This window comes from Poecile atricapillus, chromosome 1, assembly GCF_030490865.1.
Source record: "Poecile atricapillus isolate bPoeAtr1 chromosome 1, bPoeAtr1.hap1, whole genome shotgun sequence".
Classification (NCBI taxonomy): domain Eukaryota; kingdom Metazoa; phylum Chordata; class Aves; order Passeriformes; family Paridae; genus Poecile; species Poecile atricapillus.
The window spans coordinates 174,222,224-174,238,901 of record NC_081249.1 but is presented as its reverse complement, the minus strand read 5'-3'; the positions used below and the strand labels follow the sequence as shown (position 1 = coordinate 174,238,901).

The 16,678-nt window shown below is 41.5% G+C and overlaps 1 protein-coding gene across 1 annotated transcript in view; it reads left to right on the top strand.

The window, feature by feature from the left end:
• Positions 1 to 16,678, top strand: part of BRF1 (BRF1 RNA polymerase III transcription initiation factor subunit) — a 174,205-nt gene that overhangs the window by 89,080 nt on the left and 68,447 nt on the right. Inside the window, exons 8-11 of the mRNA XM_058832496.1 lie at positions 9,141 to 9,267; positions 10,200 to 10,239; positions 10,329 to 10,421; positions 11,105 to 11,383. Of these exons, the coding sequence (XP_058688479.1) occupies positions 9,141 to 9,267; positions 10,200 to 10,239; positions 10,329 to 10,421; positions 11,105 to 11,383 (539 nt within the window). The remainder of the gene's footprint in view (positions 1 to 9,140; positions 9,268 to 10,199; positions 10,240 to 10,328; positions 10,422 to 11,104; positions 11,384 to 16,678) is intronic.

The following is a 16,678-nucleotide window of genomic DNA, read 5'->3' as shown; positions in this document are numbered from 1 at the left end:
TAATTTATTGATTCTTAAAGCTGACAGTCTACTGCAAGATTTTTTCATTAATCCAGAAGCCAGGTGATGAAAAGTCTTGTCTTTAAGCTGTTATTGAACAGAACTTTTCAAAATATTTTGCTGAAATGTTCATTTTTGGTAGTGTTGCAGTGCTGATAGAGGACAGCACAGTGAATCTAATGGTAAGTTCAGTGAAGGACCCCTGAAAAGTGGAAATTTTCCAAGTACCTTCTGTGTGTTTATTTTTTTAAAGATCACGTGGTATTTCCATAGTTTAATGATGTAAGCAGATACCCAGTTTATGTCATTTTACATTTGAAAAGTTGTAACATACTCTTTCCCCATAGGCTGAGTTAAAAATGACCTAACTGAAATGCCATGATTTCTGTTGCCCACGGCTGGAAATTTTTCTATCACCAGTATATTCTGATGTTTGTTCCCCCAAGGTCTGTCTTTATAAAGCTTCCTTAGTGTCTCTCTCCACCTTGCTGTGATCAGCTTAAGCACATCCAACTGAGACCAATACTTGTTAAAAATATTCACTTATTAATTGTGGAAAATGTTTCTGCCCCAGATCTTCATTGGTGAAACAGGTATGATGCCATTTTCCAACTATGCATGGGTGGTATAGGGATAAATTTTAAGTGTTTTAAATGCTTCAAGGTACTACAGCTATAAAGATGGAGCAATACCAATGCCACTTCTTTTTTTCTGGCCAAAAGGTGATGTGTTTTAGTTGTGCATTTTGTATGATTAATGAGTTGTGCACCACAGCCTACTCCAAGATGCTTTGGTTAAATAGCTGAAGAGTTTGTACTTACTAAGAAAATAAGCATAATAAATTAGAGTTGGAAGGAAAATTAATTTGAGCAATTGTTTCAAGCGAGCAAATCTTACTTCAAAATTCATGCTTTGAAATGTTTACTCAAGTCACACACATCAACTAAAATGACAGCCTTATTTACTTTGACAGGGTAAACGTGACAGCTGAATTATTTTCAGGCAGCTATAATTACAACTATTTATCATGAATCTATAAATTTGATTGATGTTTTTCAAATAAGAGCACGTTATATAGTATTTAACGAAGGCAAATAAAAAAAATACCTTTGAATAACTCTTTCTGCACTCCGTTTTTTTTTCCTCTTTTTTCAAGAATTCCTTTCAAAATGCCATCAAATAGAAATTGTCTAAATGAATAAGAACTTATTTCACATTCTTAAAAATTCCTTTGCTTCTCAGTTTGATGTGCAGTTTTATTTCCTTTTAATTATAGTTGCTCTGGTTGGTAAAGAGTAGCTGCTGCTGTGTTTCATGAAGGTGTTGTATGCTGTGCTCACTGCTGATGGCTTTGTCCTGACAGCTCTGGAAGTGAAACCCAACATGAGTCCAGATAATGCTGACACTTCCATCCTGCAGGTTCTGCATTGTGGTTTGATTTAGCTCCCAGTTGGCTTCCTGGGGAAGCACAGACCATTGGAAGCTGGGTTTGTTTTTGGTGGAAGAAGTCTGCAAGGGAAGGCCCCACATGATGTGTGTCTGCCTGGGGGGGGACAGGAATGTGTGGATGAGGATGCAGGAATGATGCTCTTTAAGAAATCCTGATTGGGAATTCCTGGGAATGTTTGGGGAGGACCCTCAGCAAGGGGTGGCAGCCCTTCCCTGAGAAGGGCACTATTTCTGGTGCTGGCAGCGCATGGATGTTGTGCATCAGCTGGAGAGAAGCATGCCCATGTACCTGGAGGCTGTGTCCTCTTTCCCTGCTCTGAGCTGGAGGAGCTCTTAGGAGGAGGCTCACGAAATTGTGAAGTATCTCCAGGTCATAAAATTCATGGTTTGGTTGTACAGGGAATCTGTTTTGGAAGGAAGAAGCAACAAAGCATGGCCCATGTGTGCTGTCACTCATCTTCCAATCAAGAGTTCTTAATTTGGGCATCAGTTTGGTTAAAAAGCAATGCTTGTTTATTTTTAATGTGAGTGGGTTTTTGGAATATTGCTAGAGAAAACTTTGTAATCACTTCTCAGGGCCTTCTAGCTTTACGTTTTGAAGCACACAATTAAAATGTAAAGCTTGTTGCTGTTGTTGAAAGTGAACTTATTAAATATTAATAAATGCACTGATAATTCTATCTCATTTCCAGTCTAATTGAAATTATATTAACTTATATATCACTTTATATATTCAAAGTACTGTACAAATATTAGCTAATTAGTCAAATTGTTATTTTCTATGTAATCATCCGTGGAGGTAGCAAAAATTAACTTTTAATAAACCCGGTCCTTTTATTTAGTTCAGTCCTCATATTGGTGCCTGTGTTCAATGCACCTGTTTTCGCCTCTGTCTTTTTAACTTTTAAATACTCTGCCCCTTCATCTTTTTATTCACCTCTTGCACGCTTTCTCTGCATTCTGCATTTTGTGTTATCTTCAGTAGGAATAATTCTTTTGATACTTGTCCATTGTGAATTATCTAATATTGTGCGGCCCTTACTCCTGGTTGAAGATCTCAGGCACTTCCTCCATAGAAATTAAAAAAAAAATAAAAAATTTAAAAAAACAGCTTATCTTTCTTAACATTTGCATTTTGCTGCTTTGACTTGCTCACTTTATCTTTAAATTGAACTGCTTTTTGCATAAAAGATACTTCTTCTCAGTTCCATAAAATACTGTCTGCTAAAAAACTTATTTGTGATGAACTTCAGAAACAGTAAAGCTTCATTTAGAGGAAATTGGAACGAAAGGCCAGAATGGGTTTAAATAGCTCATTTTTGAGGTGAATGTTTTTGTCTCAGAACCTCATAGTGTTTTGGGAAGGAAGACAAGACTTGACATGAAGGGGCTTCATTTACCAGTTGTAGATGTTGCAGGAACTCTCAGAAGGGGGTGCCTTTGCTTATATCCTGGGGACCCTGCTACAGCTCTTTCAGTGACCGAGGTTGTAATTTCCTGGAAAAATTAAAGATTTATGCGTAGAGATAAATGTCCTGAATATACTGCCTGCAGCTTTTCTTTTTTTCTTTTTCATTTTTCTTTAAAATTTCTGTAATGTTTGGCTGGCATAAACCTTGTGTCCAAGCTCTCAGTGCTGTCTCAAGCTGGACAGATGCCTGTGAGAGCAGGCAAAGAGAGGAGCCAGTCCGTACATAGTCTGGAGTCAGGATGAGAAGGGAAGGTAGCAGGGACATGGATAGCTGTGAAATTGCTGTTATTCAAAACACCAAAGCCCTCTCAAGGCCAGGACTGAAAGGAAAGGCGTGTAGAAGTCAGTGTTGGGCTGTGATCCACGTACAGCCATGCTAAAATTCTGTGGAGGGTATCCAGTGAATCAGTGAGAGCTGGACACCTGAGGTGCTTGAGCATGGAGGGGCTGAGGGATGCTCAGAATGTCAGAGTCATGTAAGGGCTCTTGCTTGAAGTGTGATGTGGAGAGAAGCACTTAGATTGCCAGGACATTTATTTCATGTAAAGGACCTTGTGGAGGTGTCTGCTCTGATCCCAGCTCAGCAACCAAGCAGCCCCTTCACTGGCTGCTGCTGCCATAAGCTAAATTGAGCAATACCTCATGTCTCCAGTTAAATCAATTCAAGTGGTTTACAGATGATTTCTAGAAACCTTTCTAGTATGGTAAGTAAAATACAGCTTGATCCACGTGGGCTGATACTGCGTACCTTTGTAAGTTGGATTGTCTGGTTTAATAAAAAAAGGTTTTATTTCTGAGGAATCAAATTTCACAGGCAATGTTCCTTTTTATAAAAGTCCAGCTTCTATACAGTTAGCAAGTTAATACATTAATTAGATACCTAATATATTTTAGTACATCATACTTAAAAATATAATTTCAAAATTACTTTGTGACTTACTTTTGAAACAATCAGTAACTTATTCGCACTAACTCAGGCCTAGATCTTGTAAATAGTTTTCCTGTGTTTGACTTGCCTCATCTGAGTGGCTGTTAAGAAGTTAAACAGCTCTATTTTTCTTTTCCAGGAGATCATAGGGTGCTTTTGACAGACCACAGCAGAGGAGCTGCATTAATGAAGCAGAATTTTAAGGAATGCTAACACATTTTGTTTCATTAGCATGGTGTGAGCATTTGAATCAGGGGGAAGAAGAAGAAAAGTTTTCAGGTGGTTTAGACTGACAGAGTTCTGGGATGGCCAGGGATGTGCTGTTGGGATTGTCCAGGGGCTGACAGTGGACCACAAGTGTTAATGCAAGTCTTTGTGCAAGCATTTGTAGAGTAATGGCTTTAATTTTTTTCCAAATGAACTTGTGACAGTTTTAAATCTGTGTTGGTGTGAGCAAGTTCCTAACTAATTCTAAAGGGTGCTTTATTTGGTACAATCTTTAGAGGTACCTGTTCTAATACTTAGAGAAACATCAGAGAGTTGTCAGCAAATGAGCCCCATAAATTATCAGTCACCTATTAATTGGAAGTAAATGACTTTGTGTGTATACTCTTTGTCTATTGCAAAAAGAGTTGGTATGTATTGATGTTGGAAGTTGTGTAAAGGTGAGAATATTTCTCTTTAACAGTTACATTTGGCCAGGAACAGACAGACTAATTTAGCACAGCTTGGGTGATAAGTTGTAAGTTGTAAAACTACAGCAACTGGATCACCTCTGATTTTGTCCTTACCTTTAGTAATGAGATACTCATTCACACAGGCTTAAAACTACCTTTTATATTACTGCAAGTACATGTAAAATTATTTACTTGCTGGTGACTACTGGAAAACTTTTTGTTACATCATGTAGGAAGCATTTAATAACTATTTCAGTTATGTGTTCTATATTAAGTATCACTTTTAGGGTATGTGTTTACATACTCCTATAAACAGTTCATCTGTAAACATTGTATGGCTTGGAAAAAAATAAGGAGAGATGCAGCAGACTGTTAGATTTGTAGTATAGAAATAGTGATGGTTTGAACCCCAGTGTGAATTCTGAGCTTCTCTGCTGTCATTGCACAGGTTTGGAGTGGCAGGAAGCACTGGTGAGGGTTAAATTAAAACAGTGGGGATGTTCTGCAGTATTGTGGTTCTTCACTAAGGCACAAAAGTAAGTTGCTTACTTTTCCAGAGTTTGGAATTGTCTGAGGTGTCAAATCAGCTGATCTATTGCTAGAATATTTGTAATTGATACAAGAGCTAAAATTATGTAGATAACCATGTAAATTATTACTTACGGTTTTTATATTGTTAATTTGGGAAAACTCGGATTTTAATTACTAGCACCAGTTTATCTTGCAATAAAAGTTCTTTTTCATATATTTCTGCTAACAGTGTGGCATATCAGCTTTTTTTTTCTAATCCATTGATAAAATACTTTAAGTACTTTAAAAAGACCTCTCACAACAGGTAACTTAAAGGCTGATGGCTCAGGCTTAACCCCACATTCCCTCTTTAAAAAAAAATATCTTTCTCTGAAGTTGTAATTTGTTTGCCCTTCTGTATGGAGATACCTCTGCTCATGCTGCCTGATTCCTAGCAGCTCTATGCTGATTGTGTATAGGTAGAAAGACACTGTGGCTGTTCCTGAATGGTCAAGTCCCTCTTGGGCTTTAAACTTGGGCTCCTGAAGCATTTGTGAGTCGGACTCCAGAACTCCTTGTGCTTTTGTGTGCTTTGTTGCACCCACTGCTGCAGAATCTCAATTAAACATTAAAACCAAACCCTGCACGCGAGTCTGTTTTTTCCGTCACTGTGGACTGGATTCAGGAGTCTCCACTGAAGGGTATCCCTGAAACAAAATGAAGTAAAAAGGACATTGCATATAACTTCAAAATGATTGACCCATTTTCCCTTATTGGGAGTTAAATTAAGTGTGAACAGAATCGGTTTACTAGTTTGTGCACAAAAGTGCTTTATCAGAAACAGAGGTGTGGTCTTGTCTGTAAATGGATGAAACAACAACTGTGGAAATTTTTCTTTGTAAAAAAGGATTTGGGTTAGAGGCAGATGACACCAGGCTCTGGAAAAATTTTTCTCCCAGAGGAATTTTCTTGAAAGAATTTGCTGTGAGAAACTGTAAGAGGATGGTTTATACTGGAAGTTGAATCTTAGCCTGAGCTTTTGTGGTTGCCTCTGTTTTGACTATAAATAGAAAATCCTTGTCTGTAAAATTTCAGTTTTTAGAGCCTTTTTGAATTTGTGCCAAGGAAATAATATTTTAATTTGTATATCTGTTTATTTTCCCTCTGTCTGTGCATAACTTAAAGTGGCAACTCTTATTAGATTTTTTTGGGTTAACAAAAGTGGAAAATGAACTTGGATAGCATTTTTATGTGGGACTTGAAAAATAGCCTGTAGCTATTTTTTTTTTTTAATGAAGCCACTCCCTTGCCCCTGAAATTATTGTGTTTATAATTAAGGTTGTTTCAGTTTTTCTTAACTGCCAAACTAATGTTGCTTTGTTTCATGTGGTGCAGACTGCTGCAGCATCAGTTTGTTGCCTTGGTGGCATGTGTCCAAACAGTGGATAAAATTAAAGAAATGTTTAAAAATATGTAGACAGGATATCAGCCAATGTAAAATGTTGAGGCAGGCGAGTGGTTGGCAAACGCAGGTATTTATTTATATCAAGTTAAAGGAGAAAATGTTGAGTGTGCAGCTCGCTCTCCCACGGAGATGATGCTCAAGATGGGATCCTGACCATCAGGGATGGTTCCTCATTTTGGGAGAGGAGTTAAACACGATGTAGCTCTGCCCTGTCCTGGTGCAGATACACTGAGGGTGGTGGGAGGGACCCATCCTGTCATTCTGGCTTGGGGTGGAAGCTGTGTTTGAGCTGGAGCTCGCGCCAGCTCCGGCACATTGGCTCACCCCAGGGCTGGCGTCTGATGGGTGCAGGGTACGTGACGTGAGTCAGATGACACTGTGGGCAGGAGAGGGACAGACAGAGCCTGAGGTGTCTGCAGGGGTTGGGTGCTCACACCCAGGCATGGTCATCTCGTCCCCAGCCTGGTTTCATGGGGGTTGCTCCTGGTGTTTGCCTGGCTGCTCGGCACACACAGAGGTGGTGCTGCTTTGGTGGGGCTCTGGCAGCTCATCTCAGAGCAAGTGTTGGATAAACAAACTGTGTGTCTTTGCCAAAGTGCACTTTGGCTTTTAACACTGGGAGGAGAGTAATATTTTAACAAGGTGAGGCTAGCTGGGAGGAAGAGTCTTGCTGTGGAAGTGAGGCTGCCTGTGAGTACATGATTCATTCGTGGAGAGATGGATGGCTGTTCTTTAATGACTGTGACTGGGAAGATCCATGCTCGTCAAATGATACATGGGTTTGGCATTAAGTGAATCCTGAATAATAATAATAATAATAATAATAATAATAATAATAATAATAATAATAGTGCCCTAGCCAGGTTTTCCTTCTAACCTGATAGATGTGGCTCCCTCCTGGAAGGTGGGTAATGCATGCTGGGTGAAACCCGTTAACGCCAAGAAAGATTTCTAGTCTTTTAATTAAAAGCTGGGTGCTGCTGCTGCCAACAGCATCCTCCTCTCCTTTCCAATTTGATCTGAAAGAGAGGAGGAGGGAGCTAGTCCCTGGTACTCTGAGGGAAGGGTTTGGGCTGTCAGTCACTCTTAAGTACATGGCCAATTTGGGGCTTTGTGGAGATGATTGAATTCCAAAACCAAGTCTAGTTTTTGGAGGCTTTCTTCTCCTCAGCAGCCCTAATTCTGGCTGTTCACATAGCTGTGCATGGGCTTAGTGTGCTGCTTGTTGGAGTCAAATGGAGGTGTCTGTCTCTCTCTGTGTGGTTCATGACATGAGGTGCTGCCTGTGGCCTCTGGCCCCTGCTCCAGGAGTGGGATGTCTCCGGGCAAAGCGTCCTGCACTCACAGCCTGCCTGCCTGCTTCCCTCCATATGGGCTGTCTTGTCTTGCTCCTCAGTTTATAAAGGAAGAGACACAAAGACTGATGAGGATGCAGCAGGAGAATGTGGCCCCGTGCTCTTGGCTTTGACCCTAGTGTTGGCTGGAAGCGGAATTTCTGTCCTAGGGAAAATTCCTTCTTCAGAAGGAGTTACCAGAGGTAGAGGAGAGAACTGGGGAGAAAACAGCAACTTTTTTTAGGGAGAGAGAAATGCAGAAAGGTCTTTTGCTGAGAGCATCGAAACACCATTTTTAGTTCCCTAGCTTTGCAGATGGAAGCTGTTGTCAGCTCTGCTTCCTCTGAAAGATGAGAATATTCCAGCGAAGCAGCTGCAGACCCATCATTGCCATTTTCCCATGGAAAATGTTGATATTATTAAAAGGGCACTTTCTGTCAGAGAAGCGTTCTGCCAGACGTTTCCTGACCTGGCTTTGTACTTAACCTTTTGTCTCATTTTCTCCATCTGTAAAATGGATGTGCTTATTCTCAGCCACCTGTATAAAATGCTGGTATTTGTGGATTAAGTTATGACCACGTGGTCTTACTTAAGATTGAATTCCTCTGAGGGACTCATCTGCTTTCATGGCAATTCTCCATGGAGCCAGTCCTCTCTCTCACATAGGTAGGAACTTCAAAAATGCAAACATTAAACAAATTTAAAGTTTATTTTTGTCAAATTACGTTCATCCATCTTTTTCATCTGTGTATTGTGCAAATGATCAATTTATTTTACCACTGCTTCTGTGCATCCTTGGAAGATTATTTCTTGTCCCTTTTCCAGCCTGCTGAAGAGATATTACTTTAACTTTTGCTTTGTGTAGATTAATCATGCTGACATATCAGGAAGATTTTTGAGCAAACTCCTAGACTAGGATGACAGATATTTTATTTGGTGAATCACTTTTGTTGTTGCCATTGATAACAAAAGCAATGAGAGGGGAGGATTGAGCTGTGTTTCTTGTCTTAATTTTGTCTATACTTAATTGACTGTAGGGGCTGCAGTACTTCTGTTCAGTCTTTGTTCATCAAAAAAAAAGTATGTTACACACTCTAATAAATCAAAAGCTAATTTGGGATATGAAAAGATACTTTCTTTGCAGCAGATGAAACAATTAGTAGTACTTCAGTTTTAATGTAGTCTGTGTTTGAGCCAGAGTTGCTAGGGATGACATGTTTATTCCATAGCTTGGCAGTTTGCAAATTTTGTTACTTTCAAAGGAGTTCTTGGAGATGTTTTGGTCATGTGCTGTATGCTTTGGTAGGTTGACAGAGTTTGAAGATACACCAACCAGTCAGCTAACCATAGATGAGTTTATGAAGATTGACTTGGAAGAAGAATGTGATCCTCCTTCGTTTACAGCTGGTCAAAAAAAATTGAAGATACAGCAGGTAAATTCTGAATTGGATCTCTCTGCAGTTCTTTCCTCTCTCCTCCCTCTGTGCATTCCCTTTTGAGTCAGTTAATGCTAAATTCTAACTGGCCAGCCCTTGGTAAGATTCAGTACTTCTATTTTGAGGTTCTTGAGAGAGGGATGAGCATTAGTGCTATGGTGCCCATTAATGAAAGATACGTTTTGGTTTATTGGAAAAAGGGATAGTTTCCCAGTTAAAAATGGCAAGGGATCAGAAACCGTGCACTGTTTTTAAAGTGATCTGTGGTTAGGAGAAGTGCCATTACAGAGAACTTTTTTTAATAGATATGAAAACAATAACCCATTTACTTTAATGAGGTTGCTGGTGGTTTTGTGTGGTACAACACCTGCTTTCACAGAGATTAGTTCTCATGTGGCTTAATTTCTTTACAAATTATGAACTAAAGCTGTCAGCAGAGGAGAAGATTTTATTGCTGCCATAGTCAATTCTTACACTATTGGTTTGTTAGGGTTTTTGCTTGTTCTAACTGTGCTATCATTTAAAGGTCTGTAGGGGTATTATTGATGTTCTCAAGAACCAGCCAGGTGCTGTAGGTCAGAGCTTCACTCTCCCATCACTGTGTGTTCTGTCTGGTGTGGGCAGTCCAGTCTCAGCACTGTCCTTGCACTTCTCACATCTACAGGCACAACCACAGAGTCTGACTGCTGGAGAGTGGAGGCTCCTTTTGAAGTATCGAGATGGGGGAGATAACATTGAAAATTGGTCCGTGTTTTGAGACCTGTCTGTCATGCCTGACACTACAAAGTCATTTCAGTGATGATTCAAAACCTGCTTATGCTTTTGAAATACCCTGCCATTCTCTGTCTCTATGTACAGCTCACAAACAGCTTAAAATTGTGCATACTTCTTTAGTAATTTCATGTTTATTTTGTTTATTGTCATTTCAGCTTGAAAAGGCATTATCAAAAAAGCTGGAAGATTTTGAAGGTATAAGTTGTGTTTAGTGTAACATATCACTCATTTCTTCAATATTACATCAATGATTGCTGAGTTTTATTTTTATTTCAACACCACAGGAGAAATATCGAGCTACCAAGATGAAATAGAGATTGAATTAGAAAACAGTAGACCGAAAGCAAAAGGCGTATTTGCAAATTTCACTAAAGATGGTAAGTCTATAAAGCCTTACGACTCCTTAAATAGTATTGAGCTCAGATCTGGCAGTCTGAAGTGTATGAATGTTACAGTGATATATGTGATCATATATATGCTTGCATAGTACAGGATCTCTTGCATTGGGGTTCTCTCTCCCAGGCAGGTGGTTCATAGATCAGTCTTCAAAACAACCACATTGTTCATTGCAGGGATAATTCATTAATGGTTTCAGTTGTTTTTCTTTCCTGGTGCAGTATAAGCTTGGCACTGGCATCTGAGAATGTTTCTTTTTATCACTGAAAGTGCAGTGGACCAAGATCTAGACCCTTCTGTCACCAAATTCCCCAGTTGACTTCCCATATGGAAGGGCTTTGTGCAGGTTGAACTGGCTATTTTTAATTTGTAATTTTAGCAGGAAATAGCTGACTTCTCTCACAAAGCCCTTTTACCTAATGTGATAAGATGACGCTTCTATTTTAAATGGTGATTGTAGTCACAAAAATACATTTTAATAGTCAAGGTAATGAATTTGAAGAGCATCTGGAAACTCCATGTATTCATACACTGAACTAAAATATTGTGTATCTCTTTTACAAATTTCCTGTAAATATTTTTTTTCTTTAAGTGAGTGCCTCTATTTATTTAGTTTCTGTAGCAGATGGTATGCAATGATCTGTTGGGTTTTTTCCCTTTACAGATTCTATAGAAGATAATGCCTCTAGCATCCTTGGAGAGGAGGAGGCAGAAGATGAAGAGCTAGAAGCAGCTGCTAATCACTTAAACAAGGACTTTTATGATGAACTTAATGAGAAGGATAGAGTTAAAAGAAATGAAGATGGTGAATGTAGAAATGGAAATGAGACTCTTGTAAGACCCCCTGCACTGGAATCCTTGCTTGGCCCACTGCCCACCGCCGCTAGTCTTGGCATAACAGAGTCCATCAAAGAGTGCATATCCACCAAGGACCAAGAGCCTGGTGAGTAGGAGCTCAGCTCGGAGCAGAAACTGGACACAGGCAGCCAGTTGTGGGTTTGTTGTGTCATTTCCATGTATCTTGTTGGTTTCTGTGGTAGCAATTCACAGAATTGTGCTGAGATGTCAGGGTACAAGAGCAGCGAGGCTGGAGGGCTGCTGTGGTCTTGGTTGTTGATGTGGTTGTTAACATCTGCTCTTCTGGAAGCTGCAGGAAAATCTGGGGTGCCTGATTATTTTCTGAAGCCTGAGAATGTGTATGTCTTGGTTAAGCTGATAGTTGATGTTCAGTCATATGATAGCTGATGGGCATATTTCAAGCCATGCACTCTCAATTAGGAAATTGGAGGAAGCAGATTCCTGTAAATATGACTAGAAATTAAAACCCAAGTATGAGAAGCTTCGATCAAGGCAGACTTTCTCTGGAGACATTTTGCTGGAGTCAAACATGGTGCAGGCTATCTCTGATTGAGAATCTCTGCAAATGGCAAACATTTAAAATGCTTGCAAGAGGAAATAACTGGTGTTATGCTTTTTTCTTTGATACGAACTTCAGTGTGTCTTGTGCTGGTTTTGCTCCGTTTTTCTTAAAACCCCCAGATCTGTCTGCATCATTCAGCTCTGTGTAGCAAAGTGGGAGCAGGACTGATCAACTAAAGAAGCCAGTTTTTCCAGAGCCAGTAGTGCAAACAGTCAGTTATCCAGGCAGGTTTGTTTGCTTTTTCATACATGTGCTTGAACTTTCTGGAGATGGCATTTTTTAAAAAATCCTTTTGCATTTTAATGACTCTGAAAACAACATATCTAAGGGGTATTTTTTTCTTTATCACAGTTAATTTTTCCATCATAAGACACACCCATCTGAATCTGTTTTGTCAGCTTACTTGGAGGTCTGTGCAGCAGAACATTTTGTTATCCAAACTGTTGTGATGCTGATCTCTGTTGAGCAGTAGATGAACGGAATGCATTCAGATTCTTATTACGTTAGTGTTCATTCTCCAGAAACGTAGCAGGATGACTGCAGGTTTTTATTTTATACAAACAAATTCCTATAGAAACAGCTGCATGGTTTTGGTTTTCTTTTAATTACGATTAAGAAAATGGATGGCTTTTCTTTCTGCTGGAAATCAGCGTTTCGTGTCGCAGAGAGGTCAGTCGTGGCTAGAAGCTGTTGTTGTCTGGTTGGCCAGTGACCTGTAAAAAGGAGTTCCCAGTGATGGACATTTCTCAGCTGGCATTGCTATTGACCATTTTAATGGGCAGGCTGAGGACTGAGTGTAAAGATGAAGCTAATCTGGTGTAGCCAGGGAGGTTCCTCTGAGTTGGGCCTCAGGCAGGTGGGCAGGAGAGTGCAGGGCTGCTCATGCTATGGCTTGTCTGCCTTTACTGTTTGTTTTCTTGCAAAAGTGGAAGATGTGCCAAATGAACTGAATTTCGAAACCAAGCAGGTTTCAGTATGTTCACTCTCCTCTCCTGCGTCTGAGAAATCATTGCAGGTGTTTGAACAAGTACTTATTTTCTTAACATGTTATGAAGCACATATGGAAAATTACTGTTTTGGTTTTATTTTGATTACAGATCCTGCCCCAATCTTTGTTGGATTTAAAGGTTTTCTTTGGGCGGTGAGGAGGGTGTTTGAGGGGATTTTGGGTGGATTTCTTTTCTGTTTTGGTTAGTTTTGTTTTTGTGACTCTGCTAATTTATTTTAACAATTTGGAAGTTTTGTGTTAGGTCTGATTCACTTTGGTTATGGCTGTACTGCAGTGTAGTCAATGTGGGTGCAGTTCCCAGCCTCCAGGCCCTTGCCATGCGGTGCCTGCGTGGTGTGGATGCATCCCAGTGATGTGTGCATCATCCCCCTGAGGACCTGGTTTCCTTTGGGAAGTCATCTGTGCTCAGGAGCAGTAATGGAACCTTGATGTGTTTGGGGTGAGTGGGAACCAGCAGACAGCTTGGGAAGTACAGCTGGCTTGCAGTTGGCATGTTATTATGCAGAGTAAAGAAAACCTCTTGTTAAGATGCCTCATGTTGGTTACCTCTGTGTCGTAGCTCTGAACCTGATGAAAACCAGTGCAGATGATTCTGGCACCTCAGGCAATGTTGTTGAGTCCTGCCTCATAGCTCTGGGAAGTCTGGGAAGGTAGTATTTTCTTCTGTCAAAGCAACTGGTACAGTTGTAAAAGTTAGACATTTTCCAGGTTTGTGGGCCCTTCTTCAGGACTGAAAAAGAAATGACAGTTTTCAGAACTAAATACAGGATGAGAGTAGTTGCTCAGAGTTTAATTTGAGATAGCACTGTTATAGATTGTCTTGAAACAAAAGTAGTTGGTAAATGTGGAGGGAGGAGGAAAATCTCACAAAATTTCCTGCATTTATCCTGTGTATTTTAATTTGCTTTAGTGCAGTTTATATTGTGACTCTCAGTTGACCATTGCTTTGCTGTGGTAGTTCATGTTCCAAGATCTAAGTCCACTGAAGGAGGGAGAGTGCTGTCATAACACTGAAGACTGAAGGTAATGTTTTGGTCCTTCTCCACAGCTGTTTAAGTCATAAATCAGGAGCCTTTCCTTCCCTCAGCCCTCTCCTGCCATGAGTCATCTCTCACTGTGTGGGTCAAGCTGGGCTGGAGATCTTATGGAGATGATTTTGTATCTCCTGCTGGGCTCCCGGTGTGGTTGGATGGGTGTATCATGTCCAGCCAGTTCAGCTGTCAGAAGCAGCGTGCCTGGTGCTGCATGGTGAGGTTTTCCCAGCAAACTCTTGTGGTGATGTGCTGCAGACAGGGCAGGTGGCTCCTAAATGTGAGCTCAGCAAACAGGTGCAGTACGTGCAACATTTGGCCTCCTTAAGTGCAGGGTATCTCTCCTCCTCTCTGTAATGATCCCTCTTCCTCAAAAAACCTCTGCTGCAGGTACCTTCTACGAAGTCTTTTCATTTGGCTTTGGCATGTGGTAATTCAGTTTATAATTGCCTACATCAGCTGCTTTGGGAAATCTTCCACCTTTTTGCTACAGTGGCAGCAGCAGCAGATTTCTCACAAACTGCTTATGCAGATAAGACTTAGGTGCAGAGCCGAAATATTAGGAAAAAGTAAGTGTATTTTTGCTGCAATTACAATTGGTATTTGAGCAGTGTGGCTTGTCTGTATAAATGTTTTATGAAAAGCACAGTATTTTAACAGATTTGCATTACAAAGACATCATGTAAAGGTACCGGGTTAATGAGTCTGAGGCAGTAAAGTGCTTAGAGTAAACACTACTGTTGCAGCGGCCTCAGGGAGACAAAGAGTTACATTGTCCCACCCCAAACCCCTTGTGAAGGGCGGCCCAGGAGTTCTGATTGGGTTTGAGTCCCTGGGGGGTTCTCCCTTGCTGTGTTTCTAATGGTCCCTGACCCTGAACTCCACCCTCAAAGGTGGAAACCCTCGGTTCTGTCCCTCAAAAACCCCTGCTGTGCCTCTGTTCGGGGCTCTCTGTTCTGGACCTGAGTTTGTTCTCATGCTGAATAAATGGTTTCATGAACGGGAGCCCGTCTCGTTGGTGTTTCATGCTGGTCCCCAGAACCCTGCTGCTTCCCTGGACAAGATCCTGAGGTTGCAGGCTGCAACAAATGGTGAGAGAATGCGTGGCATCCAGGAGAACAGCAGGAGCGGCTCCATGGACACCTCGTAAGTCCCCGGCTGATGGCTTGAGAGCCGGCGAGACCCCCGCCTTGGAAAGGAGGACTCGAGAGTACCTGGCAGGGAGACTGGGTTGGGAGTGCCTCGGGCATGGGGGAAGTAAAGGGATTACGGAGGTGTGGGAGCCGAGACCAGACGCTGGGACAAGCACCTAACATCACCCAACGAGACGTATTATGGACGATATCAACATTATGGACGATTATGGACGATATCAACACTATGGACGATATCAACATTATGGACGATTAACATTATGGACGATTATGGACGGTATGGATCTTCCGGTGGACTGTTTCTGTCTTCTGTGAAGTTCCTTTTTTTTTTTTTTTGGTGTATACCTCCCTGTACCTTCCCCTTTCCTCTGTTCCTAAGGGCAGGACAAAGGGTGAAAAAAGCTAAGATGGCTCGGGGTTGCTGCCGTCTGCCCGCCGTTCCGTGTCCTCCTTCACCCCCTGTCTCTCCATATTCCCCGTTCCCTGTCCGGGAAAGTCCGTCCTGGCCTCCCCCCCCCATCCCAAGATGGCGCCGGCCACGCGGTCTGGGATCCCTGGTTTCCCGCCTTGCTCCTTCTTTTCCGGTCCCAAACCTTCCCTTCCCGAACCTCCCAGTAACTCCTGCTTGGCCCCATCCCTTTGTTCGGTGCTCCACCCCTGGGGGCTGTGCCTTCTCCATCGTGGGCAACACCTCCTCCGGGGAAATCGAAACTGTAACCGAGCTCCGAAAGCCAGTGTCACACTGAGATCATCTAAAGGGCGACACCCACATGGGAGCCGGAGCCGAAGCTGGAGATCGAAGAATTCTGCCCCTCGTAAGAGGAGATCTAAGAGCTGCACCCTTCCTAACAGAGAATCCTAAAGTGGAAGAGACTGAACTAAAAAACCATTATGTTTGTATTAAGTACCATCACCGTTTAATTTGCCCGGCGTAGTCCGAGATTTAAGTGTTTGTTTTCAATTTTGTTTTTTCTGTTTGCTTAATGTGTTTTGTTATTGAGCTATTGGTGTCCCACAAAGCAAAGTGGGTGCTCTGTGGAAGAGGTGAGATTTTAAGGTGTATGTTTGGAAACGTTTTAAGCTCCTAATTAAAATTTGAAAAAAAAAAAAAAAAGGAGCAGATGTTGCAGCGGCCTCAGGGAGACAAAGAGTTACATTGTCCCACCCCAAACCCCTTGTGAAGGGCGGCCCAGGAGTTCTGATTGGGTTTGAGTCCCTGGGGGGTTCTCCCTTGCTGTGTTTCTAATGGTCCCTGACCCTGAACTCCACCCTCAAAGGTGGAAACCCTCGGTTCTGTCCCTCAAAAACCCCTGCTGTGCCTCTGTTCGGGGCTCTCTGTTCTGGACCTGAGTTTGTTCTCATGCTGAATAAATGGTTTCATGAACGGGAGCCCGTCTCGTTGGTGTTTCATGCTGGTCCCCAGAACCCTGCTGCTTCCCTGGACAAGATCCTGAGGTTGCAGGCTGCAACACACTACATTTGGCTGTTTTTTCCTGCAAAGTGTATTAATTTGCACAGACTTTAAGCTGAAAACTGTTTGAGTCTTTGAAAACTATTTCTCTATAATTCTTCATGATAAAAGTGCCTTATGGTGAGATCTGAGTTTCAGAGATGGAGACCAGGT